At 37.1% G+C, this 27,987-nt stretch overlaps 1 protein-coding gene and 1 non-coding gene across 3 annotated transcripts; both read right to left on the minus strand.

The window, feature by feature from the left end:
* Positions 1-87: 87 nt before the first annotated feature.
* Positions 88-27,946, minus strand: NAA50 (N-alpha-acetyltransferase 50, NatE catalytic subunit). 2 transcript variants are annotated; one of them, XM_028110638.2, is made up of 5 exons: positions 27,640-27,946; positions 5,145-5,278; positions 4,605-4,724; positions 4,112-4,178; positions 88-3,097 (listed from the first exon to the last, which is right to left on the minus strand). In XM_028110638.2, the coding sequence occupies exons 1-5, from the start codon at positions 27,645-27,647 to the stop codon at positions 2,920-2,922; spliced, it is 507 nt and encodes a 168-aa protein (XP_027966439.1). In that variant the 5' UTR covers positions 27,648-27,946; the 3' UTR covers positions 88-2,919. The 2 variants fall into 2 exon arrangements, with proteins under 2 accessions (XP_027966439.1, XP_027966438.1); XM_028110637.2 differs by having other exon boundaries at positions 5,145-5,281.
* Positions 11,618-11,720, minus strand: LOC114214849 (U6 spliceosomal RNA). The gene has a single exon (XR_003610493.1). It is a non-coding gene; the product is annotated as a U6 spliceosomal RNA (small nuclear RNA).
* Positions 27,947-27,987: the final 41 nt, after the last annotated feature.

Below are 27,987 nucleotides of genomic sequence, written 5' to 3' on the forward strand. Positions count from 1 at the left end.
AAGAGTAAACAATGACTACATATAACTGCTGATCTCAGTATTCAACACACTGCAGGGTTTTCTTTGACATTTACCAGACATCATAGATTACTACCAGAACATCACATAAGTTTATTTCAGATGTAACAGCAATGTTAAAATCAACAAGTTTAATTTTTAACCGCACCAAGTAAACTTAGCCATTTAAGTATTTTTAAAGTTATTCCCTCCAAAAAACTGAGGGAGCTTTTCTTTTCCACCCCACAAACCACGGTTTCCCAATAGTTCTATTTTTGGAGGACTTTCAATTGATGAGTAAACTGCTTTGGGGATATTTTAGAACTTCTTTCCCCAAATGAAAACTAGTCTGGACAAATTATATATTGCATAGATTTCTCTGGAGATTCTTTTCTTTAGAACCTAAATGTAATTACCATAAGGATAATTTTTACCTATTTGTCCCATAGTAAAAACTATCTGTCCTAAAAAATATGATGGATATATCCTCTGAACTTCCAGTTAATTGTTTTACTTACCTCAACAATTTTTATGTTCCAAAATAACCAACTCAACATGGGACATTGAGTCTTTACTGACTCACAGGCATGTGAACTAGTGCCCAGCTTCTACATCCTCCTCTTCCTTAAATGGATGGAATTACTTAATACAAGTTTGATGTAGGACAATTAACCCTTTCCAAACAAGTCTGATGTACGACAAACCTTTTCAAACACACAGTTTAGGTAAAGTCATTGTCTACTGTGGAAAAAGAAACTATAACGATAGGGAGCCTACATACTCAATTCAAAATTTAATTTTTTTCCCCTCCTTAAATAACATGTACTTAATTGTCATGAGGCAGCTATTCAGTTTTCAATAACCACATTTAGGGATACATTCATAGGACTGATTAGATAGTCCTGGTGAAATGGTTATAGAAATAGAGGCAGTGTCATCTCAGAAAACTCATTTATATATCAAAATCTATTCTGATACCTGGAAGTTTACAAAAAGGCTGAATTCTTCAAACTAAGTATGCCTTCTGTAACTCAAGCACTCTTCTCTTGGCAAGAGCAAGCTGAAGCTTATCCATGAAGGTAAAGGTGCTTAATGCTAACTTTTTTTCTAAGCTTATATTTGGACTGCTGTAGAAACTGATACCCAAGAAACCAGCATGGTCTTTCTACATTTTTACTATCTTAAGATTCAAATCCTATAAACTCATTCAACTATCTTCCTTTTCCTGTATTACTCTTGGCACTCAATTAAGACCGCTGAAGTCTACTGTACTTTGTACTTTCACATTCTCAAAAAAGATTATAAAATGTGCATAAACATTGTGTAAAATAATTTTGTCATTTAACGTATTTGGAGAGATGAGATTTCTATTACCAGAATTTACATGAGGATAAATATTATGAATCAAACTTCCTTTTAAAGTCAAATGACAAGAAAATTCAAGCCCCGTGCATGTTTTAAAGTCTAATGAGAACACTTCATGGGCCACTAGTATTGGCAATCTAGAAAATTTTAAATATTGGATAAGGGGCTATGGAGGAAAACATGAAAATTTCAGAAGTCTCCTATCTTACAAAAAGTTATCAACCAGTCCAAGCCACTCCCTATGTGCCAGAAAATGATCTGGCATAAACCAGTCCCATCAGTAGAGGAGGTCACAGTGACGTTTACGTTATTAACACTTCTGAACTTCTACTTTTCCAAATATGGAAGCAATATGTTTAACAATTCCCCCTCCCCCAAATCCTTAAGCTCATTATCACAGGCACAGAAAATAAGCAAATCTGGGATGTTCTCCAACAGATAAGCAGTAGCACAGCTATGTTATTCTCAAAAATACTGTCTAGATATTCTTCCTTATATAATCAAACGCTCCGTGGCCACGCTTTTGACAGTCTACATTAGCTGACATTAAATGCATTTATTGTGCCACGAGTCCACCTAAGCTTCCTTTTAGGTGTTTTTTAGTATGTCCAAGAGACAATACCTGCTTCAGGTTTATCTTTAGGGGTATTGACCTATAAGGACATCAACTCCCATTTTTAAGGTTAGACTAACTATTGTGGGTTTACTGAAGAAAAAGGACAGGAAAAAAAAAGTAAATCACAACAAACCTCTTTAGGTCAGTTAAAGGCCATTATCTCTAGCTGGGATATTAAAAAAAATTAATCTCACCAGCCACACTCTAAAAGTTAATGCCACTAATAACAATCAACAGCAGGAAAAATAAACCTGCTAACAACCAGTCCACTCATTAGCAAAAAGCAGTTTAACTCAAATACTGAGACCAAAGTAAAACACTACCTACCCAAACTGTCCCACCCACCCTCAGCAAGGAAGAAAGAAATAACTGCTTAAAAAAACAAAATAAGCTTAGTACTTCTTACAAGGATAACAATGGTCCAGCTCCTGAGACAACACTCAGAAGGACAAAAGGTGGAGTGAAGGCAATGTCTAGGGATTAGTATCCCACAGTCTTGAAAAACCCAAAGTACCACAAACACACTACACTTGTCTTTGAATTAGAGAACAAGATATTGCTGCTGTTTTTTTGTCTTTTGATATATACAACATTTTGTAGGCTCTGCCCTTCAATGTGAAAGCAGGACGTTAAAAAAAAAACTGACACTGACACCCAAATTTTTGGGACCATATATATCTTAACTGTGAAACCAAACAGACCTATACCTCCTCCTTCCTACAATCAAACCACCTCACAAAAATAAGAGAACTAAAACAATCCAAACATGATTAATTTTAAAGTCCTTGGAAGTATTAAACCTTTTTTAGAGGAAAGAAAAAGAAAGAAAGGAGGACAAACAAGAACAAGAAGGGAGGGGGAAAAGAAAGAGGGGGGGAAATCAATGGGCCTCTCTTTTATTTGGCGACAAGCAAGTGCAAGAAAGTTCATTTCTAATTTGTTCAGTTGTCTGTCTTTTGCACATCTGCATTCTGGCCAGAAGGGACTTTGAGGTTTTTCTGCAACACATGAGCATCTGCTGGCTCTATCCTCTTATAGTAGTTCTTCTTTGTCTCAATAATCTCAAAGCCAAACTTCCTGTAGAAGTCAATTGCCGACTCATTGCTGATCTGGACATGCCTGAGACACAGGAGAGTATCAGGAAAAAAAAAAAAGATTTCATTAGCTTTTGTGTATTCTCCACAAATAGTTTCAAAGTGGTCAGAGCTGGAATACTGCACACAATTGTTAGATTCTCCTCATAATTACTAACAATCAACAAAGATTAGGTATTCCTCTCAGAAAAACCTAACTATTACATTTGCAAGACAGCTGGCTGAGGTTAGGAGGCTGAGAAATAGTGTTTGCTCTTACAATCAACAAAGGGCAAAGTACCCTTGCTAGCATAATATTTTTCACTGCAAGGGGAGAAAAGATTCCAGTAATTAAAAATGGGTAAATAACCACAGGAATGATTCAAAGCCATATTAACACATGCAGGAAAAAAAAAAGAAAAAGAAAAAAGAAAAATAACATAACTGGGGTCTAAATGCCTGAATATATCTGATTTATAAAAAACATGCTATATTTTGAAATAAATAATTTGAGCTTTCTCAATTACTCTTCAAAATAGCATTATATAATTTAATCTCTCCCACTGCCAATGTTAAAATGAGAATAATCTCCCATATTATAAAAAATCCATAGTTGCGATCTAACCTTGGCTCTTAATCTGAAATCTAGAATATTAATACTATATTAATATCAGCTAGGTACTCTCTGATTTTGATTATTAAACTCTACTACTAATGAACATATCACTGAGAACCTTAAACAAAACCCAGAGAACAGAGAGCATGAGAAAAGTAGTATTAATGTTACAAATTCTTCAATTCTGAAGACTTGAGTTTTAATCTTGGTTTAATCTCTGTGACTTTGGAGCTCCCACCCCAACATAATAAAGCAAAATGAGAATGTTTTATCTCAGATTCCTTATTTATTATTGAAACAAAACAAAACTTCATAACCACTACTTCCATGGTTTTTCCAAAAGACAATGAAGTAAGTAACCAGATTTTAAAGTTCCTAGTAAAGATTTCTATAGCCAATCTATTAAATTCTTTAGATAAGTACATTAAATATCATTTCACTTACAGATAGATGTTGTCAAAAGTGCCATCTTTTTCACAGATGTTTAAGACATGATTTAACATTTTAGTTCCTATTAACAAGACAAAGAACAAATAAGTAATTTCATAAAAATCAATCTTTACATTACACATCTAACTGCCATCTTAACACTTATTGCATCCTACTAGAATTTGAGGTAAACACAAGACAACCTGATTTTTGAAAATTTTGTTCTTTCCCTATATTATCTACATAAGTTTAAAACTCATAGCAGAAAAGCAACCTTTATATATAAGCCCTTCCATGTAAAAGGAACAGAAAAAGCAAAAGGGACATTGATAACAAATCTACATAGGGTTTCCAGTTGAAATATGTTAATAAAGTTATTTTCCACCTTATATATTTCAGTAACTCTTTCCCAATATTCCCAAAAGAAATGGTTTGACTCACTAGGTCAGAAACAGTAACGATGTATTTATGCTTCTTTAAACAAATAAAAAAACACAAATAATTTTACCTATTCCTAGCCTTCGGTATGGTGCCAGACATCCTAGTGTCATGATGTAAAGTCTCTTCTGATTCTGTGAATGATCCACCCTACAGCATACTGCACCTACTGCAATATCATTGAAATAGGCTGCCATGGGAAATATAAAAATATAAAGCTCAAAGACAGAATAACACATTTTATTCAATCTTCCTCCCCCTCTGTAAGAACTAAATTATTGCTATTGGCAATACATTTTATCAGCTACTATGAATATCAATAGCTTCAAAAATTTCCTACTTCTTTTTAGGGATTTAAATCTCTTCTAGAGTAAATACAAATATGTGAAAACATAGGCACACACTGAATTAGAGAAGATATTTAGCATTTCCTTTTAAAATTCAAATACTGTCTTGGTTTTTCTGAGATTTTTCTCAGAACCTGAATCACCCCCGTTTCCTCACTTGTAAAACAAGGGGATTAAATTAGTTAACTCTGCTCTAATATCAAAAACTAGGGTCAAGAACACCAACAAACAAATGAAGGGGGGGAAGAAAAACCGTATTATACCAAGTTTTGCTAGCTCGCCAACCTCCAGCACATCCTTGTAGAACTTGTCATTGTAGCTGACTGGAAAGATGACCTGGTTTAATCTCTTCAACTGTTTAATATTGTGTGGTGTCACATCTCCCAGCTCGATCCGGCTACTGGAACAAACCAAAATGTACTCAATAAAATATAATCAGCTTCATTTGTTAAGATGAACATATTTAGAAGAGTACCAAGTCTTTCTTACATGACTGATAAATCTAACCTTTCATAGTGACTTTATACTCCTAGAAAGACTACCATTTATAAGAAGATTCTGCCAGCCATTCCAGATTCAATCTGTAGCTTTCATACAACTGTATATATTTAGAGATAAATACAGTAAACGACAATTACTAAGAAGGGCAAACTAATATTCTATATAAATGCCAAAAATTTCTTGTAATTTACAGTTCAGAAAAATTTAGACATCTATTACTGATCAAAAGGACTGATGATACCAAATGTTGGCAAAGGGGCGGCAAATGGGAATGGCAAAAATGTAAACAGACACTATCTCTGGAAGACAATCTAGTACTACCTATCAAAAAGCCTGAAGGTCCATCTCCTTTATGGAAGTAATCCTACTCTAGAAGTTTATTCTGAAAAAATAATCCAAATAGGCAAAAGTTATGTATATTCTATTAACTGAGCTAGGAACAACCCACAACAGTCATATGGGGTGGTATTCGAAATCCAGATTCCTGGACCTCACCCTACTTTCAGAGGCAGAATCTCTGGAAATGAAACAAAGGAATCCACCTGGGAAGGGTGTCTGAAAACTACTTATCAAGAACCCAACAGTAGTATTTCTAAAATAATATATGTAATCAAAACAATCGGTTCCATGGGAAAAGGAATTTAAGGCTAAAAAGATTCAGACTCACAGTAACAAAGCTGTGTTGCCTCTAGACAGTCAACAAAAGGATTTTTTAATAGCTCAAGTCAATATCACTACCATAAACTGAAGGACAAATCTGAATACCACTAGCACTATCATTAGTAGAGTTGCTTACATACATTATTGGTCTTCTTAAAAATCACAACAGTAGATGACAAAATCCTTTAAAGATCAAATCAAAATAAAAGTGAGTTGAAAAATAAAATAACCTGATGCCATCCAAGTACTTAGAAAATGGGGGTCCTACTCACTGGGTGCTAGGTGCTAGTTCCAGATAACAATGGCATTAGTCAATAGCAGGGAAATGCAAACAACACACCCTAATTAATCATTTACATCATATGCATATAGGTTTTGAAAACTGTTGGAGGGACTCCTGGGAGGCTCAGCTGGTTAAGCATCTGCCTTTGGCTCAGGTCCTGATCCCAGGCTCCTGGGATCAAGTCCCACATCGGGCTCCAGTCCCACATCGGGCTCCTTGCTCAGCAGGGAGTCTGCTTCTCCCTCTGCCTGCTCTGCTGCCACTCCCTCTGCTTGTGCTCTCTCTCTGCAAATATAAGATTTTTTTTTTAAAGATTTTATTTATTTGACAGAGACACAGCGAGAGAGGGAACACAAGCAGGGGGAATGGGAGAGGGAGAAGCAGGCTTCCCGCTGAGCAGAGAGCCCAATGTGGGGCTCCATCCCAGGACTGTGGGATCATGACCTGAGCCAAAGGCAGACGCTTAACGACTGAGCCACCCAGGAGCCCCAAATAAGTAAGATCTTAAAAACAAAACAAAACAAAACGAAAAAACCCTGTTGGAGAAATGACTAATGAGAATGTTAATCATCACACTTTTATAATGGTAAAAAGGAAAAACCTAAGTGTCCCCAATAGGGAACTGGTTAAATAAAGCATGCATGACACATTTATATTATTAGCACAGAAACACTGATACATTGTTTGTGTGTGTGTGGGGGAAACACATTCTCAATATACATATGTAATACATAAATATATAAAATAGCTTTTCTTAATATATAGAAAAAATGCTGTAAACCATATATAAAAAATGTGTGATCAGAATTGTGGTTAGCACCTGGCTGGCTCAGTTCAGTAGAACATGAGATTCTTAATCTCAGGGTTTTAAGTTTGAGCCCCATGTTGGGTGAAGAGATTACTTAAATATACAATCTTTAAAATAATAATAAGAATGGTGGGTAATTTTAAAAAAAATATTCTCTGAAATGTTATAATTTAGATTATTAGAAAATAGAATATAGACCATAATGCTCATTTGGAACTTTAGCCTACCTCCCTCAATTATTTTATTTTTATGCTGTTTTTTACTACTTACTGTGACCAACCACCCTTGCATATCTTGTATATTTTCTTAAAATCTGAGCACAGTTTCTTAGTAGCCACACAAATTCTTAAGATGCAAACATCATTGTAAAAAATATTTGTTATATTTTCTTCCAATTTCCAGACACATTAAGTAAATATGGGTAAATACAGCCTCTCCTAAGTATTTCACAACTAAAATGAATTCTTTTTGTGAGATTCAGGTCCGCTTTAACTAGGTTTTATCTCATTCACAGAACTCCTCTATTTATTAAAGCAGACCCTGGCTTTCTCTTCTTTAAGGCTGAAGTAAATAACATTTTACCCAAAACTTTTTTCTGATTAATACCTACTTAGGCTCATTTACCCACCATCTACCACTCACAGACCTTTTATTAGCAGATACAGTTATACCGTAAAATACAGGGAACATGGGGTGCCTGGGTGGCAGAGTTGGTTAAGCGTGGTTAAGCGTCTGACTCTTGGTTTCTGTCAGGTCGATATTTCAGGGTCATGAGATCAAGCCCTGCGTCAAGCTCTCTGCTCAGCGCAGAGTCCACCTAAAGAGTCTCTCCCTTTCCTTTGGCCCCTCCACCCCTCTGAAATAAATAAATCTTGAAAACAAAAAAAAAATACAGGGATCACATCTCACCTACACTGTGTTCTTTTTTTTTTAAGATTTTATTTATTTATTTGAGAGAGAGAGAGAATGAGAGATAGAGAGCACAAGAGGGAAGAGGGTCAGAGGGAGAAGCAGACTCCCTGCTGAGCAGGGAGCCCGATGCGGAACTTGATCCCAGGACTCCAGGATCATGACCTGGGCCGAAGGCAGTCGCTTAACCAACTGAGCCACCCAGGCGCCCTACACTGTGTTCTTTTCTTTAGAAAAAGGATTTCTACCATTTAATTAATATATCACCTCGCATTTTTTTGTAAGAACACTTATGTTCTACTCTCTCAGCAATTTTCAATTATATGCATTAGATCCTCAGACCTTATTCATTTTACAGCTGAAAATTTGTACCTTTTTACCAACTTCTCCCTATTCCCCGCACCCTGGCAACCACTTATCTACTCTGTTTCTATGAGTTTGACTTTTTTATTTTTAGATTTCACATATAAGTGATACCATGCAGTGTTTGTCTTTGTCTGGTTTATTTCACTTAGCATAATGCTACTCTTTAACTGAGTACAGCATTTCAAATTTGGTACAGTAACATATTTTAAATATATGGCATTTATTGATATTTAGAGCACAGTATTTAAAAATTATCCACTGCAATTAAAAAAGAGTCAAGATGCTGTATTTTAAGTCATTGAAAAACTACATTATGAAATCTAATCATAAACAACAATAAAGAAAAACTTAACCTAGGAAGTCAAGCTTCTAAATTTTAAGTGAAAGAACATGAGTTTTTAAAAAGTTTAAAGAATGATTTCCAGGTGTGGCGCCTCGCTGGCTCAGTTGGAAGAGCATGCAACTCTTTATCTCGAGTTTGAGCCCCACACTGGGTGCAGAGATTACTTAAAAATAAATAAACACTTAAAAAAATGATTTCTAGGTAATTGCCAGGCTTCAAGTATCTTTATAATTTTTAAAAGGATAATAACCAGGTATTTCTTAACTTCATACAGAAGGAAAAGGTGGTTATGGCTCAATGTGCTAGATTAAATCTAATAAAAATTAACTACTAAAAGTTTCCATTAGAGTAGGTAGATCAAGCCTAAATACAGAACATTGCATTACATCATTAGGGAATAGGCAGCTTAATCTTTCCCTGCTCAATTAAAAAAAAAATACGTCTTAATTTGAAAAAAAGCCCATCACCATAGAAATGACTTAGGAAGTGAAAATATTCTACAAGACTATTACCAGAAATAAGTTTGATGTATATAGTCTTCCTATATTTTTCTATGCATATATATATATATATATATATACACACACATACATATTTCAAAACAGAATTGGGATACTATGAATATTCTTCGGTAGCTGTTTAAGAAATCTCTATTAAACATAACTTTGTCAACAAAATTTACCTTAAATACAGTTTAACTTTCACGAACATGATATGTCTGATTGAAATGGAATATTTCTGTGATCTTGATCACTTAGCTCTGAATTATTTTAAAATGTGGATATTCTAAGTATATCAGAGTAATAGCAACTTGTAAATATAATTTAGCAAAGAACATGTAGTATCAAAGGTATAAACAGAGTGCTATACAGAAATGTCAAGAAAATGAGAACATGATTGTAAACAACCAACAAGCTTTTAGAAGTTAAAAGAACTTTTAAAGTAAGTCAAAAGGAATTCCAGGGCGCCTGGGTGGCTCAGTCGTTAAGCGTCTGCCTTTGGCTCAGGTCATGATCCCAGGGTCCTGGGATCGAGTCCTGCGTCAGGCTCCCTGTTCCGTGGGAAGCCTGCTTCTCCCTCTCCCACTCCCCCTGCTTGTGTTCCTGCTCTCGCTCTCTGTCAAATAAATAAATTAATTAATTAAAAAAAAGGAATTCCAAAAAAACCCTAGGAATTCCAAAATCTCCATTAGAAAATTAAATAGTGTCCAAGAGTTCTGTGAATCTATAATTTTCTAAAGTTCTTATGAACATAACAGTTGCCTATTCAAAGCATAAATCAGGTATTTCAATAAATATTTGAACACCTATTTGCTAACACCTGGAATGCAAAGGAGTTTATACCTACTAGGAAATACAGTGTCTGAGTGTGTATATTTATTACACATATTCACATATGTGTATATAAATATATTATACATAACATATATAAAATACAATGTCTTAGTAAGAGCACATGCACACAAAGTACAAAAATAATACTAGAGTGAAAGTGCTCCTGGGAACAGATGTGAAGGGTGACTAAGAGTTTGTTTTGTGGGAAGGCAAGAAATGAAATTTTTTTTTTAAGATTTTATTTATTTGACAGAGCACAAGCAGGGAGAAGAAGGCTCTCTGCTGTGCAGAGACTGTTCACAATGTCTCCTCCACAAAGAACCACAAAGCCATTGTGGAAAGAGCAGTCAGCTGGCCATCAGAGCTACCAATCCCAATGCCAGGCTGCACTGAAGAAAATGTAGACAGCTTATACACACATTGCATTCGTGTTAATAAAACCATAAAACTACAAAAAAAAAAAAAGGTGTACTTTGTGTAAATGTGGAAGCTGAGATTGGAGTGGGAGAACACCAATTTTATGAGGGGCTTGCACATAAAGATGGTACTCGGCTGTCTTCTCTAGCTACACTTATTCTCGTGGTTGACCTCAAGATAATCTTACCACTTTAATGCTGCCATCTTCGAAATCTGTCTCTAGCTTAGACATCACTCCTAAACTCCAAAGCATATGTAGTAGACAATTCAAATTAAACATACCCAAAACTAGATCTCCGATCCCCTTCCCCCAAATCTGCTTCACCTGCAGCTTTCTCTGTTGATAGCCTTCCCATCCTTGACTGCAAGTTACTCTCTTACCTCCTTTATTTAAAATGATACCTCAAGAAAGATTATTCTGAGAAATCTGTTTTTCTTTGTAATATTCCTGACAGGCTTTCTTATCAATCAGGATTATGTTTGGCCTTGAACAAAGTTTGGAAGTGTTCCTTCTTACTCTTCAGTTTTGTCAATGTTTGCTTCAGGTATTTCCAAGTTATATTAAGAGCGTAACTATTTGGGACTGTTATAAGTTGATGAATTGGTCCTTTTATCCTTTTGAAATGTCCTTTTTGCTGTAATATTCCGTCTCAAAATCTACTTTGTTCAATACATACCGTTTTTTTCTACTCAATGCTGCACATGTATCTTTTACCATCTATTACTTTCAACTCTTCTATGTCCTTGTAATTTAAAGTGTCTTTTGTAAACAGCATATACTTAAGTCCTGTTCCTCTAATCTGACAACGTATTTTTTAAATTACACAATTCTTTATTCTAAATAGTATGCAATGTGCAGGTATTACTTTTCTTTATTAAAATACCACGAGGGGCGCCTGGGTGGCTCAGTCAGTTGAGTGAATGACTCTTGATTTGGTTTTGGCTCAGGTCAGGATCTCAGAGTCGTGGGATGAGTCCTGCTTTTGGACTCGCGCTCAGTGCAGTCTCCTTAGCCCTAACCCCCCATCCCCTCTGACCCTCCAGAGGCACACGGGCTCTCTATCTTAAATGAATGAGTGAATGAGTGAAATCTTCAAAATAAAAATAAAAAAATAAAATAGCATGATAGAGTAAGGGGGAAAATTGTCATCACATTGAGTCATGCTAATCTTCTCTGTGTCATTCCAATTTTAGTATATATGCTGCCAAAGCAAGCACTGACAACTGGAGCATTTGGTCTGTCCAGACTTAATATAATTATTGATATAGTCTATTCAAGTCCACCAGCTTTCAAATTTTCTATATGTACTCTTAGTTGTTCCTTTATTTCCAAGCCTTTTCTGGGGGATCAATTTTCACTCTTAGCTTTTAAAAAAATGTTTAAAAGTTTACATAAAATAAAATACACTTTTCTTAGTGTATAGTTCTGAGTTTTGACAAACGTGTAACGATAACTATCAAGATTTAGATCAAGATACAGAATGGTTCCATCACCCCAAAAATCTCCCTCATGACCCTCCATAGAGTTTCAACTCTAACAACACTCCCAGGCAACCATTAATGTTTTCTGTTCCCCGTATCTTTGCTTTTTCAAGAATGTCACATAAATGGAATCACATAATACATAGCCATTTGCTTGGCTTCCTTCATTCAACATAATGCCTTTGAGATTTACCACACTGTTGTATCAACAGTTCTTTCCTTGTTATTGCCGAGTAGTATTCCATAGTATGGATATACCACAGTTTATCCTTTTGTTGAAAGGCATTTGGGTCTACATACACATTTCTCTACAGGTTCTTGTGTGAACCTAAGTGTTTAAGATTTCTCTTAAAAGAAGTAATGCTGGGCCATAAATATATGAGAGTTCCAGTTGTTTTGCATTCAGCATTTGGCACTGTCAACCTTTAAAAATTTATGCCATTCTAACAGGCGTGTAATGACAATTCATTGTGGTTTTAATTTGCACGTCCCTAAATAAATGATGTTGAGCATGCTTTCCTTTATTTCTCTGCCTTCATATAACTTCTTTGGTAAAAGGGCTATTCAAATATTTTGCCCATTTAAAACAAACAGGGTTCTCTAACTGGGTTGTAAGTGTATTATGGATACATGTCCTTTGTAAGCTAGTATATTGCAAATAATCTGAGGCCCCTTCCCACTTTTTACATTTCATTTATTTTTCTCTTAAATAGCCTTATGGTATAATTATACACCGTAAAATTCATTTAAATGTATAATTCAATGACTTTTAGACTATTTACAGAGTTGTACAACCATCACCTCAATTCAGCCTTAGAACATTCACATCATACCCCAAAAATCCCTTGTGCAAATCTAAAGTAAATACCTTTTCCTACCCAAAGTCAGCCACTAAATCTACTTTCTATATATCTGCTTTTTCTGGACATTTCATATATAGAATAAATGTGATCTTTTGTACTACTACACTTCTTTCATGCAGCATGATGTTTCTGAGGTTCATCCATGATGTAATGTGTCAGCAGTTGAACAATATTCCACTGTAAGGATATACCACATTTTATTTATCCACTCACCAACTGACGGGCATTTTGACAGTATTATATTCGTGGCCATTATAAATAATGTTATGAATATTGCATATAAGTCTGCGTGTGGACGTAAGCTTTAGTTTTCCCTGGTAGATACCTAGGAGTGGGAGTGCTGGGTTGTGGCAAATATGCGTTTTAAAGAAACCACCTTTCGTAGGTAGAATAATGGCCCCAAAGGACGTCCATGTTCCAATCCCAAGAATCTTTAATACATTATTTTACATGGAAAATGCACTTTGCAAGATATGATTAAGACCTTGAGATGGGAAGATTAACCAGGACTATCTGGGTGGGCCCAATGTAATCAAAGAGGTCCTTAAGGATCAGAGAAGAGAATAGGACAAAAGAAGCAGAAACGAGAGATTTAAGATGCTACGCTGCAAGCTTTGAAGATTAAGGACTACGAAACAAGGAATACACGTGGCCTTAGAGAAGCTGAAAAGGCAAGGAAACAATTCTCATCTAGAACCTCTAGAAGAAACATAATCTTGTTGTATTAGTTTCCTAGTGCTGCTTTAAGGAATTACCACTGAGTGGCTTAAAAGAGAAATTTATTCTCTGGAGGCTGGAAGTTCAAAATCAGGTCAGCAGGGCCATGCTCTCTGAATCTGGAGTAGAATCCTTCCTTGCCTCTGCCAGCTCCTGGTGGCCTCAGATATTTCTTGGCTTGAGGCAATAACAAGTCTAATGTCTGCCTCCATCTTCACTTAGCGTTCTGATGTGTGTACCCCCTTTCCTCTTCCTATAAAGACATTAGTTATTGGATTTAAAGCCCTCTGATCGAGCATGATCTTTTTTTTTTTAAAGATGTTATTTATTTATTTGACAGAGAGAGACATAGAGCGAGAGAGGGAACACAAGCAGGGGGAGTGGGAGAGGGAGAAGCAGGATTCCCACAGAGCGGAGAGCCCGATGCGGGGCTCGATCCCAGGACCCTGCGGTCACGACCTGAGCTGAAGGCAGACGCCCAATGACTGAGCCACCCAGGTGCCCCTAGCATGACCATCTTAATTACATCTGCAAAGACCCTATTTCTTTCTTTCTTTCAAGATTTTATTTATTTGAGAGAGCATGAAAAGGAGAGAGAGGAGGGGCAGAAGGAGAGGGAGAAGTAGACTCCCCACTGAGCAGGAAGCCCAATGCATGGCTCGATCCCAGGACCCTCGGATCATGACCTGAGCCACTTAACTGACTGAGCCACCCAGGTGCCCTGAAAAGACCCTATTTCTAAATAAGGTCATGTGCTGAAGTTCCAAGTAGACATGAATTTTTCTTGGGGGGGGGAGGTACTATTTAAAATCACTATACCTACCAACACCTTGATTTTAACTCAGTAAAACCCATTTCAGATTTTTGATCATAAGAACTAAGGTAATAATTTGTTTTTAAGCAATTAACTTTGTATTATTTTGTTATACCAGTAATGGAAAACTAGTACATTGCTAAACCGTCCAAAGTGGCTGAACCATTTGCATTCCTACCAACAGTGCATTAGGGTTCTAGTTTTTCTACATCCTCACCAACACTTTTTTTTAAAGATTTATTTATTTATTTGAGAAACTGTGTGCATGAGAGAGCAGGGGGAGGGGCAGAGGGAGAGAGAATCTCAAGCAGACTCCCTGCTGAGCGAGGAGACCACTGTGGGGCTCAATCCCAAGACCCTGAGATCATGACCTGAGCCAAAACCAAGAGTTGGATGCTTAACCAGAATGAGGCACCAGGTACCCCTCACCAACACTTTTTATTGTCTTTCCATTTATGCCATTTTAGTGGTATGAAGTGATAATCTCATTAGATGTGCACTTCTCTAATGACTAATAATGCCGAGCATCCTTCTGGATGGTTATTAGCCAACTGTCCATCTTCTTTGATAAAATGCCTGTTTTTTGCCCATGGTCTAGGCCTGAGAATAAACCAAAAATTTTTACAGTAATAAGAATTCCCATTTTTATATTGGATTGCTTATTTTGAGTCGTAAGGAGTTCTTTATATATTCTGGATACAAATTCTTTATCAGATATATAATTTGCAACTATTTTCACCCAATTTTTGGCTTGCCTTTTCATTCTAACAGTGTACCATACTAATGTAAACTATTACTAATAGCAGAAATTCTCTGGAATTCTCTGTACCATCTTCACAAATTAAATCTAAAAACTATAAAACTGTTCTAAAGTAAGTTTGTTGGGATGCCTGTGTGGCTCAGTCAGTTAAGCGTCTGCCTTCGCCTCAGGTCATGATCCCGGAGTCCTAGGATTGAGCCCTGCTTCAGGCTCCCTGCTCAATGGGGAGCCTGCTTATCCCTCTCCTTCTGCCCCTCCCCCCAACTCATGCTTCCCCCCCGCCCCCGCTATCTCTCTAATAAAATGTAAAAAAAAAAAATAAGTTTTTTTTTTTTTTAAAGGAGAAGCTGTCAGATTAAGAGGTGATGAGACATTTCAGCCACTTAAAATGTGTGGAGGACCTTTTTGGATTTTAACTTGAAAAAGACATAAGACAAATAAGAAAAAGCAAATACAGACTGGGCATCAGATCATAAGATATTAGGTGTAACAGTATTATAGTTACTTTTTTTTTTAAAGTCTCCATGATAAAGACTCATACTGTATTATTTACAGATAGAATGAGATAGTACTTCAAGAATTTCCTTTGAAGTACTCCAGCAAAAAAGGAAAAATGGGAAAGTATTGATCAGGCAAAGACAAAAGAATATGAGAATTAATACTACCTAATGGAATTGAATGCACTGAGGGCTCAATGCACTATTTACTTTTATAGGTGTTTGAAAATTTCCATAACAAAAAATAAACATACATTACTTATTTACATAAGGAACTACAAAGCTGTAGCACTTTGCATTTATGTTAAGTTTTATAGCAACTTTGACTAAAAAAGAACAAAGACATGCTATTTTTGATACTAAAACTCATGGTAGAAAGCACTTGATGCCTGACTTATTCTTGACCATTTGAAAAAACAGTAAAAGGCAAGAATTTCAAACCTTTAACAAACCACAACCCCTCAATTTCCAGCTGTACCAAGCCTTCAGTTTGCAGAAAAGAAATTGAATAAGAGCTGGATAAGAGTGAGCCTTCCGTTCTGGTACAGACTTCCTCCTCTAAATTCATCAATCTCAGGATAGCCTGTTACATAGTCTTTGCCTTTGGTATAAATGGCCACATATCCTGACACTTTTTTCCATTAAAACTACTGTCAAACACGTTTTAGGTAAAATGATCATTAAAAAAAAAATTATTTAGGGTGCCTGGGTGGCTCAGTTGGTTAAGCAACTGCCTTCGGCTCAGGTCATGATCCCGGAGTCCCAGGATCAAGTCCCGCATCAGGCTCCCTGCTCGGTGAGGAGCCTGCTTCTCCCTCTGGCCCTCCCTCCTCTCATGTACACTCTCTCTCTCTCTCATTCTCGCTCTCTCAAATAAATAAATCTTTAAAAAAATAAACAAAAATAAAAATAAAAAAATTATTTATATAACGTAGTTTAAATGCTACCTAATGTGACTGGAAGCAATGTTGGCATTAAGTATATAAAAACAATTAGATAGTAGGGGGAATGCATCCAGAGTTTACATTAATTTAACTCATAAGAATTCCCTTTTGTAACCCATCACTTTGAGAGTTATTTCCTGAAATACAAATACTGCATAATATATATCCTTTGATTATGTGAATAGATCACATTACCAAGAAAATCATAGTGTTTTAGAACATCTAAAACACAACTACTAAAAGAAACACTTGAATTTTAGGGGTAAACAAACAGGAGCCCACAAAGAAGTCCAAGAAACAATTTTCAAGAGACTAGGGAAAAAGTCTATAGAGAAGCAGTGTCACAAAATCCAAGAATGGATTCCAAACCTGCCTATACACCAGAATCACTTTACCAGTTAAAAACTCAGATTTCCACATCCCACTGTGGAATCTTTAATGATTAAGGCTTCTTAAGTTAACCACACAAGTTTGGCATCCACCTAAATTAATAAACTTCCCACTGCATATATTAAACTTCCATCTCCAAGAATTCTGGTAAGGGAAAGAGAGGCTAAGGATGGGCATAGAGAAGAGGATTTCATATAAAATGTTAAATCATTTTCCCTATGTAAGTGACACGGTATATTATGCTATAGCTTTAATGTTTGTGACATAGCTAGTATTGAGAGCTAGTCTCAAATTCAAATCAGCCTGACTCTTGAAACCTGGTTGTTAATCACTACACTGTTTACTTACTTCAGATTAAGATTTCAATGTAATTTATTCTTTTTTAAAGATTTACTTACTTATTTAGAGAAAGAGAACACGCACAAGCAGGGGGAGAGAGAGAATCCCAGGCAGACTCCACGCTGAGCGGAGTCCTACGTGGGGCTTGAGCTCACAACCCTGAGGTCATGACCTGAACCGAAATCAAGAGTCAGATGTTTAAATGACTGAGCCTTGAGGGCGCCCCACATTTCAGTGTAATTTAACAACATAAACTATCTTAATTGATCAATTTAGGACCTCTACTCTGTAGATAAGCCCCAAATTCCTGGACTAAAAGTCAAATCTGCTACATATATTAGACACAACAATTTCTTGTTTTTAATTTAAGTTGGTTGCTAATATTTAAATCAGAAGCTTTTACATAAAGCCTACATTTCAGCTCTTTTTTTGTACTCACTTATCTTATCTTGGCACCAGTTTACAACCCTAACTATAAAAAACTGAATACAGTAGTAATTAAAGAAACTATTCTCTTGGCTCAAGTAAATTCATATGACATGTCATTTTTTTCTTGTTTTTCCAATCTATAACAAACTTTGGTATGTTTCTTCATACCAAAGACTTTAGAATAAGGATCTAAAACGGGAAAACTGATATAGCAAAAGTGCCCATGTATACCCAAGTTCTTAGATCTGAACACGGCTACTTGCCCCTTACTTTATACAGCCCATTAGTTATTTATATCAGCACCACAAGATTAATCTGTTAGTCAAATCTCATACCATCTTCGTGCTTAGAATATGGTAGAAAACCTTCACCTGTGGCTTAAAACAAGCACTGTGATACAATAACACCTATTAAGTATTTAACACAGCAACATCAGATAATAAGCACTCAAATGTTTTTAGCTATTAAAGGTAATGTCAATTATGCCCAAAATTATAAAAACAAAATTTAGTGGCAATATTCTGAAGGGCCACAAGATGGAGGTATGACTACACAAAAGTATGTCTTTCTCTACAAAGTCTGAAGTTATACTGCAAAAAGAGAAAATGAAATACTGTATAAAGTTTAAAGTCTAACCATTTATATTTTATGTGAGTATTAAGTACACCTTTTCACAAAATTTTAACTGCTTGGTTACTTCTTGTGCAGACTGTTTATCTGGAAGGAACCTTAGAAGCCACTGGGTCCATTCCTCTTCTTTTCAGATGATAGAGCTGAAACCCAGACAGATGTACCTATGGTTATGCAGCCATTTCTCAATAAAGCCAGAACCAGGCCTATGTCTACAAATTTCCATTACAGTTCAAGATCAGCCATACACAGGACTCCCCTCAAAGGAATCATCTTTACTCAAGGTTATTGAGAGAGAGAAATACAAAACCGGGAACATTTACATAAGGTGTACTAATGATAAAGGTGATTTGTATAAAACTTAAAAAAAAAAGTATTTTAGCAAGGATCTAAGTATGTCCATGGTCCTTTCATAAAAAATTTCAAGGGGCTTAGGGCAGGTAATTTTTTCTTAGCTAGCAGTAATCTGGTTCTAAACTCTTGCCTTCAAGTAAATTACATGAAAGAGTGATTCTTCTAAAGTATAAATTCCTTCAACTTAAAAGTTAAGTCCACTGAGAATTTATCAAAGCACAGCTTAAATACTAATTGTTCATGAGGCCTTAAACTGTCATCCTGCTGAGATTTCCACCTCATCTGAACTATATTATACTGTTTGTACCCTTCCAAGGCACAGCACCTCTGTGCTGTTGTAAGCATTTATTTTTATATCTTATCTCTTCTACTGAACTACAAGACTTAGGGCAGGACCTCAAATATTTCAAGAAACTGATGAATTACTTCCAATAAGTTCAACAATCTCTAGGCCCTTAATTTAACTGATGGGCTGTCTCTCATCTTGTCTAGATTTTAGGGTTTCTCAATCCTAGTACTCCTGATATTCTGGGCTGGATAATTCTTTGTGAAGGGCTTTCTGGAGCACTGTAGGATATTTAGGATCATCTCTAGCCTCTACCCACTAAATGCCCGATCCCACTGTGACAACCCAAAATGCCTCCAGACATTACCAGTTAACCAGGGATGGGAGATGTGACCCTGTGTGACTATCACTGTTGTAGAGATTTAGCAGGTATCAAAAAAGTGATGATGGGTGGATTAGTTCTGCAAGCTGTATCAGTGCAAGTATCAGGTGTGCAAAAATCTCAGCAATTATTTGCTTGTGTACAAGTGCTAAACACACACCAGATATAATCTACTTAAGGTTATAATCTAAAAATAATCAAGTAATTCTTTGAAAAAAATTTTCCACAGCCATCCATATGTTCAATTAGAGCTCCTTCCCAGCTATGGCCTTTCCCTTACTACCACCTAAATGTTGCTTTTACTTCCAAGTCTCTGAATCCAAGCACATATTTTCCAACTGCTTACTAGTTATCTCTACAGGAATCTCACACTCAACACATTGAAAAATGAACTCACCATCCTCCACAGGAAGTTAGAACAGCTACCTCTATCCTCTATTTTTATGAATAGTCCCATCACCCATCCAATATAAAAATCTAGTTTTATATGTACTCTTACATCCCATTTTAATCCCTGTTAATTCTGCTCCCCAAATATCTTCATAATCTGTTCCTATACCCCTTCTCTAAGCAGTATGCCTCAGACCATCATTTTAACACAAATTCTAATAGCCTAATGAAGGGGAAAATAGAGTCAAGTAGACAAAGCCATCACAATGCAGTGAGAATAATCTTTGGAAAACACAAATCTGATCACTTTACTTCTAATGCTTAAGATCTTTCAAAAGCTGCACATAACCTATCAAATGAAATTTGAATAGCACTGCATAAAAAGTCCTTTTCACCTAGCTGTGGCCTGGTCTAGCCTTCTCTCTCCCACCTTGTTTTTTGGCCATATAAAATTTCAAAAATTCCAGAACCCACCAAACTTTCTTTCCTTCTTGGTTCACCTCTGTACGATGTTACTTCATTAGTAGACTAAAGATATTAAACCTATAGATACATTAGTAGATTATGGATGCTTTCCTAGAGCTATAGTAAGGTTTAAGTGAGAATTTATTGCCTGGAGGAGATGTACTAGGTAGCTATAAAAAGTAAAAGGGCCATGAGGCAGGAAGGATGGGAGAGCAGGTCTCAAAAGGCAGACACAAAAGCAAAATCAAGAAAGCAGCATAAAAGAGAACAGTTCAAATATGATTCCAAAGTTTTGTTTCTTGGTATCATAAAAAGTTAGAGCTAATAAGAGACAAGGGATGGCAAACATGTGACCCACATGCCACAGCAGTCATGGTAGATATTAATAACCAATGACATCACTTTTTTTTTTGTTTGGCAATCTGAGAACTCATCAAAGCTATCAGCAGATTAAATACTGATTGATTAAATACTATCAACAGATTAAAACTGGCACATGAATTTCAACTTTTGGCTGTTCCTGTTCAGGTTTAAGCTGTTCTTTCTAAAGAAACCAAGGCCCAGAGGTAAAAAAAAAAACTATTAGTGACCCTACTGCTAACTATTATTAGTGGCACCCTGAACTACAAATTTGTGGCTGCTTTTAATTCAATGCTTTTTGTGTTAAAGTGAGTCTCCTTCAGGAAGATAAATTATGCTGGGGAGTCTGGGTGGCTCTGTCTGTTAAGTGTCCGACTCTTGATTTCAGCTGGGCTCATGATCACATCAGGATGCTGAGTTTGAGCCCTGCTTCTGCTTGCCCCTCTCCCTCCCCCTCTGTCCTTCCCCCAACTTGTGTGCATGCTCTCTCTCAAATAAATATGTAAGATCTTTAAAAAAAGATAAATTATGCTGTGAATAATAATCTACATGGACAGGCAGGGAGGTAATCCAAGTATATCTTTAAATATACTTCAGTTTTCTGGAAAGAGAAATAAGAAATCTTTAAAATGCTCCTAAGTACAATTCTCCTTGCTTAACCTAGTTTATAACAAGTTCCATCTGTAAAAAGTTTTTTCTCATGAGCTGGGTCCTAAACTGGCACCACTCTGACAATATTTACTAATTCAAACGTCTCAACCCCATTTTCTAAAGAACATTAACTTTGGTTGTTTTGCAATTTGAAGTTAAAACACACCTCAATATCCAAATTAAAAACTGGTAAGTTACACAAGTAACAGGTAAGTTACAAACATATACAAATGGCCAATAAAAGTGGGAAATGTCCAACTTCACTAAGTAATCAAATTAACAGTAACAAAAAAGGGGGGGGAGAAATACAATTCATCATCTAATCAGCAAAGTAAAACTAGAGTTAGGCTATTATGTGAATATGTCCTCAAACCCAACTTGTAAAGAAACTGTTATTTCTACCAGTTTACAAATGCTCAATGTATGCCACTCATTCCAGAAGAAGGTAATTTATACCACCAATGGCTGAAATGACAGCTATAATGTCTTCCTTCATTTCCTTAAGGTTTTTTCAAGTGTCCCTTCCCTTCCCCATCAGCCCTTGGAGAAGAAAAGGGCACTCATACACTGTTGGCAGTAATGAATTGCTACTATCTTTCTAGATGTCACCTGGCAACAAATATCAGAGATTTAAAAATACCAGTACCTTCTGATCCAAAAAATTCACTTCTAGGGAATTATCCAAAAGAAATAAGGATGTGTGTCAAGTAGTTTTATAAACAAGTATTCACTGCAGCACTATTGAGGACTGAGAAAAGCCTCTGGACTTGGAAAACAAGGTTTTCCATTAACAGCTTCAGCAATGATAGAGGCAGAATACAGGTCAGGCTAGCTCAGGAGAGGCAAATGGATACTTCCAATTATCCCTTCTCCATCATGGCAGACAAGGTGACTGGATTACAATATTTTAATCTAAAACCAAGAGTGGCCTCAGAATCCTTCATCACAGAGGTATATAACCAGCCACACACTATCTGCCGGCCCACAAACTGCACATTTACTATTTAGAAACACCACCTAAAACTGGATCCTAAGGAAAGAGATGTTTTACACCAACTTTTTTTTTTCAGGGTCTAGCACAGCACTGTCCAAAATACAATTCGAGTCACATAAGTAATTTTAGAATTTGTAGTATCTATATTAACAAGGCAAAAAGAAACAGATGAAATCATTTCAACATGCAACCAAAATAAAAATTAATTTCACTTTTCAAAAAAGTCTTTTTTTATACTAAGTCTTTTTGAAGTTTATTTACTTATTTTTGGTAATGTCTACATGCAACATGAGGCTTAACTCACAACCCCGAGATCAAGAGTCATGTGCTCTTCTGAGTCAGCCAGGCACCCCCATACCAAGTCTTTTTAAAATCCAGCGTGTATTACACAGCAAGTCTCAATTCAGATGCTAATTTTCCTTGGAAATACTGATCTATATTCACATTTCACAAACTTTATAGATTCACCTATCCAGGTTGTTTTAAACATACTTGAAAATTGTCCAACAACTGACTTTGAGTATCAGTTTCTAAAATTAAAATTTTAATTAAAATTCAGTTCCTCAGTAACACAAGCCACATTTCAACTGCTCAACAGCCTACTGTAGCTAGTCATTACTGTATTGCAAAGGACAGGACTAACATTTTTCCAATAAGTTAGGCAATGAATGTATATAGGAACTGATGCAAGAGATCAAATCAAGAGAAAGTAGTGTTCACTATGGGACAATTAAATAGTTTTATAGTTATTAAACTATAATACATAATTTTCATTTCTGTGATGAAAGGGAAGTTTCTATTGGTTACACCTGGTATTTTAATGGTTTCTGTAGGCTGTCCTTGAAAAAAAAAAAAGGACAACCATTTAAATAATTGAGAAGTTGTATCTTTTTCATATGGCACAAAGCTGGAAGCCATAGCTAATATGTGTACGAGAAAATCAGAAGTCAAAAGGATTTCCACAGGCCAAAATGGAAAACATAAGCAAAGTGAAATTTTTTTTTTTTTTAAATTTTATTTGACAGAGAGAGACATAAGCGAGAGAGGGAACACAAGCAGGGGGAGTGGGAGAGGAGAAGCAGGCTTCCCCCACTGAGCAGGGAGCCCAATGCGGGGCTTGATCCCAGGACTCTGGGATCATGACCTGAGGTGAAGGCAGATGCTTAACAACTGAGCCACCCAGGCGCCCCAAGCAAAGTGAAATTTAATGTAGATATTAGTTTGGTCTGGCAAAAGCACTGGCTTTGAAAGATAATGCTTTATATGGATAACCTTTAAAAATCTTTTTCAACCCCAAAATTCATGATTATTCTTTGTTCAGAACTTTACCAACAGTTGTGCGCATTTTTTGGAAAAAAATCACAACAGTGATGGCAACACAGCATTAGTCACCAATGCACACATCTGTATTGGTAGCAGATCTACTTTCTAAATTATATAATGATTTTATTTACAGACAGATACAAACATCTGATCTTATGATTTATGGTGTATTTGTACCTGATCATTTACATATTGAAATAAATATCTTATTATAGTTTACTTTTATTTCTCCCTTATGTTGGTTACACCATTATATTGACTTTCTAAAAAATTGTGGCACAGGTAGGTTATATTTTATGTGAATTCGTCTCAACAAAGCAAGAGAATATTATAAAGTATTTTAAAATACAGTATCTCAATCCAAATCCCACAAATTACTGGCTTCATAGGAGGAGTATGAATTGGAGGTTTACAAAAGTCCGTGAATTCTCCTTCAGCCTCACTGCCTGTCCCCCCTACAAAAACAGCAATACAACCTTAAAAAACAAAAAAAACACCTGTTTTACCGAAGTATAGAATATGTATGGTAAAGAGCACAAATCTTGTTCATAGCTCCTTGACTTTATTACATATGTATACACCTATGCAATCAATATCCAAAGTAAAGATAGAGAATATTTCTAGCACTTCAGAAAACTCTCTTGTGTTCCTTCCGAGTCCATATGCTGTCAGAGGTAACCATATTTCAACATAGATTCTTTTGACTGCAGAATCTCCTATTTTAAACTACATTGTTCTATATATTGTATTATATTATTATCTACTTCCCCATCTTTACTTTGCACGTATTCATATTTTGTTAAGGCCTTTTTTTTTTTTTTAAGTAAGCTCCTCACCCAGCGTAGATCCCAACATGGTACCGAACTCCCAACCAGATCAAAACCCAAGCTGAGATCCAGAGCCAGAAGCTCAACAGACTGAGCCACTCAGGCGCCGCTAAAGACACTTTTGTTAGAACTAATTTATACCTTTTTGCTACAATTCAAAGGTATATGGATTCAGTTTTACTCTCTATTATACTGACTAGTTATATTGCCATCTCAATCATGGCTGTGACTTCTTGCTTGAGTATCACCTTCCCTAGAGAAGAATAATAGATGAAAATTATCAGCTTACCATCCACAAATTCAACCTACAACATCCCTGGTCCATAAAAACAAGCAGCTTCAGTACACAGGAAATAACATCTTGTAATATACCCTCAAGTTTCTTGACCATGCATATAAATACATGCAGTAATTAAAAACTGGAAATTTACTTACTATGGAAGAAAGGCAAATACATGCCAACACAATGGAATGTCCTACTGCTATTACTAACAAAAACAAAGTATAAATATGAAGGAAAATCAGATAAAGTAAGTTTTAAAAGTTTGAAAATGATAGGCAATATAGGCAACGACATAAAACATTTAAATAGTAGATTGATTTATAGTTAGATCTTCATGTTTCTAATTTTAGGTATCTCTATTCAACTTATACAGTTAGCTCAATATACAGTAAAACACTTAGCAAATAAAATTTCACACAAAAATATATAATCAGGACCACGGTTTCATTTTCACAGGCCTTTCCAAATCGAGTCAGGACTATAACGCTAACCACATTGTGCATGGTGATACAAATCTTTGAACTAAAGGACCTTAGAATCTCCACAAATCTTTGAACTAAAGGACCTTAAATAATGTCTATTGCCTTCATTTTTTCTGTGCCTTAAATATAAGACTTAGAAATGGAAAAAGTTTTGAAGTCCCATCTTACCTGGTAGTTCTTCAAATGGGAAGTTAAAGGGACTATTCCTGTGAAATCATGTTAAAAGTTTACCATTAGGAACACAACTTAAGGGGTGCCTGGGTGGCTCAATCAGTTAAGCGGCTGCCTTCCGCTCATGATCCCAGGGTCCTGGAATTGAGCCCCACATCTGGCTCCTTGCTCAGCAGGAAGCATGCTTCTCCCTCTGCCTGCCTGCCCCTCCCCCTGCTTGTGCTTTCTCTCTCTCTCTAGTTCTGTGTCAAATAAATAAATAAATAAATCATAAAAAAAAAAGGAACACAACTTTAAGTTTCCAATCATAAGTGACAGGAACTAGACTTAAAGACTATTCATTTCGGAGATAGTTGCTGGCTTGCGGTACAAATTTAGTAACTATAAACTTCCTCTAAATTTGGCCAGTTACTCGTTTCTGGGGATTTGCCACCATCCCCAGAATAATAAATCACCATTGTTGCACATAAATCACCATTTTAAGTAAAAAGATAATGCCTCATGAGTGTATTAACTAAAGGTAGATTGTGAATAATACCACTGTTTGACCCCATTTCTATTGCCAAGTTAGGTATTAGAAAGAACATTACGCCCTAGGCAAGACTGAGCTAGACCAAAGATTTTGGATCTAAACACCCAGAATAATTTCTTGGAAGTCCTCCTTTATGAATCCATGCAGCCTCAACTCGGGAACTATTCAGCCTCATTTTTAGTACTCTAACAGAACAAGATGAGAAGTATTGTGTGCTGATAAGAATAAAAAACGAGGGGCACCTGGGTGGCTCAGTCCGTTAAGCGTCTGCCTTTGTCTGGGGTCATGGTCCCAGGGTCCTGGGATCCAGCCCCCCAGGGCTCCCTGCTCAGCAGGGAGTCTGTTTCTCCCTCTCCCCCCTGCTCGTGCTATCAAGTAAATAAAACCTTAAAAAAAAAAAAGAATAAACGAGTAAGAAAGCACCCATGTTCAAGGGAAAAGAAAAATCTCACCAAATTATACTGGATCATAAATAAAATAACTAAACTTCCTAAATCATGATTTAAGTGCTACAAATACTTCTCATACCTCAATTAGTATCCTGATTGGAACTTCAGAACTTGATGTTTAATATAGTGCAGGTACTATGAAAATTTCACGATTTCTGAATTTAATGTAAAACACACAATTCAGCATTAGAATGAATTTCCAATATTTAAAGCAAAATCAGAGAAAGGAATCATGTACAGACCTAAGGCCAATTAACCCTTCCTGGACCTCTTCGACTCCAATCACATACACACCGAGAGACTTGTTTTAGGCAGCATAAGATTATTTTGAAGACTGACTTTTATTTCATCCTCAAAAGGCTGAACAGTTTGAAAGTCTTCAGTAACTCAACACAGTTACAATTCTTTAACTGACTTGCTATAATAGAAAAAAATTCAGCCATCTCAGAAAGCTTTTCACATTGATAAAAGGAGAGCTCCAAAACGGCTAATTTAGGAAATATTTTAAAACACCGTGTTATGTAATTAATATTTTAATAGTATATAATTTAATAGTAAGGCGATATCCAAATGGAAGTAGTTGAACCAAAATAATCCCTAATTTTATCCAAAAAGGAAACTGAAAAAATATTAATTTTGCTAATCACCTGAAAAAAGCTTCGTAGTAGTAATCAAGGACCCCCCACCCCCACAGCACAGGGGCAACAGCAAACTACTGGAGCAATAGCTCCACCTACTGATCAACAATACTTCCTTAAACATTTTGGCACCCCAAGACTACAGAGCTCACGCTCTCTCCCCCTCCTCCACTCGCTCTGACCCAACCCAAATCCAGTTGAGTCACTAGCTCTTAATACTCATCTCCGTGCTCTTTATTCTAATTCTTTCTCCCTCCAGAAGGTTCTGCACAGCTCCCAAGTGTAAATAACACTGAAAGGTGTCAAAGACCGCAGGTCCTAGGGCTGAGCATGGATCTGAAGAGGACAACCAGACCACTCCAGTTGGAGTGGTGGGCCGGGGGTGGCTCAGCCGTCCGCTCCCGGGTAGGAGACCCAAGGCGCCTCACAAGAGCTTTTCCCTGTTGCCCCACTCAGCTGCTAGTCTCCGTTCAACCCACACTCGTCCTCCGGGCCGAAATCCTGGCTTCCCCGGGTCTTGCCTCTGCTGGCCCTTCAGCCCGCCAACAGCCCCGCGCCGAGCATCCGCCCCCTCCGTTGAAGAGAGAAAAGCCCAGAAATCTCCCTCCGCCGGGTGTTCGCCCGGAGTCTCTCCCGCAGCCCCTCTTCCCCGCCGGCCCGGCACTGCCCGGCTGCCCTTCCTCACCCTTTCATCTTCCCTGCCTGCTGAGGCCGTTGTTACCACCGATATCAACGCCGTTGTCGTCGCCGCCCCGAGCTCTCCGCGCCCTCAGCTCGGGCCACTCAACCCCCACAAGCCGGCCTCCCCGCCTAGGGCAGGGAGCTGAGCGGGTGACGGAGGCCGCGAGAGTCAAGCGCAGTCCTGCGTCTCCGAAAGGGGCGGGGGTGTCTCCCGCCGCCGCGCTGTGCCGCCGCTTCTCCACACGTGCACACCGGGCAATCCACTCCCGCCCGCCGCAGCCGCCAGCCAGACCCGCCGCCGCGCTGTGACCTTTCACCCCGCCCCCTCTGCGCGCCGGCGCGCCGGCCGCCT

This window comes from Eumetopias jubatus, unplaced genomic scaffold (genome assembly GCF_037043125.1).
Source record: "Eumetopias jubatus isolate StellerSeaLion01/CBP00866 unplaced genomic scaffold, mEumJub1_p1.0 scaffold_1, whole genome shotgun sequence".
Lineage (NCBI taxonomy): Eukaryota > Metazoa > Chordata > Mammalia > Carnivora > Otariidae > Eumetopias > Eumetopias jubatus.

Excerpts from the sequence above, each read along its gene's own strand:
- NAA50 (XM_028110637.2), bottom strand. Across the intron at positions 4,179-4,604 it reads ATACCGAAGGCTAGGAATAG|GAACTAAAATGTTAAATCAT; the intron begins GTAAAATTATTT and ends TCTTGTTAATAG. Across the intron at positions 3,098-4,111 it reads ACTTTTGACAACATCTATCT|GCATGTCCAGATCAGCAATG; the intron begins GTAAGTGAAATG and ends CCTGTGTCTCAG.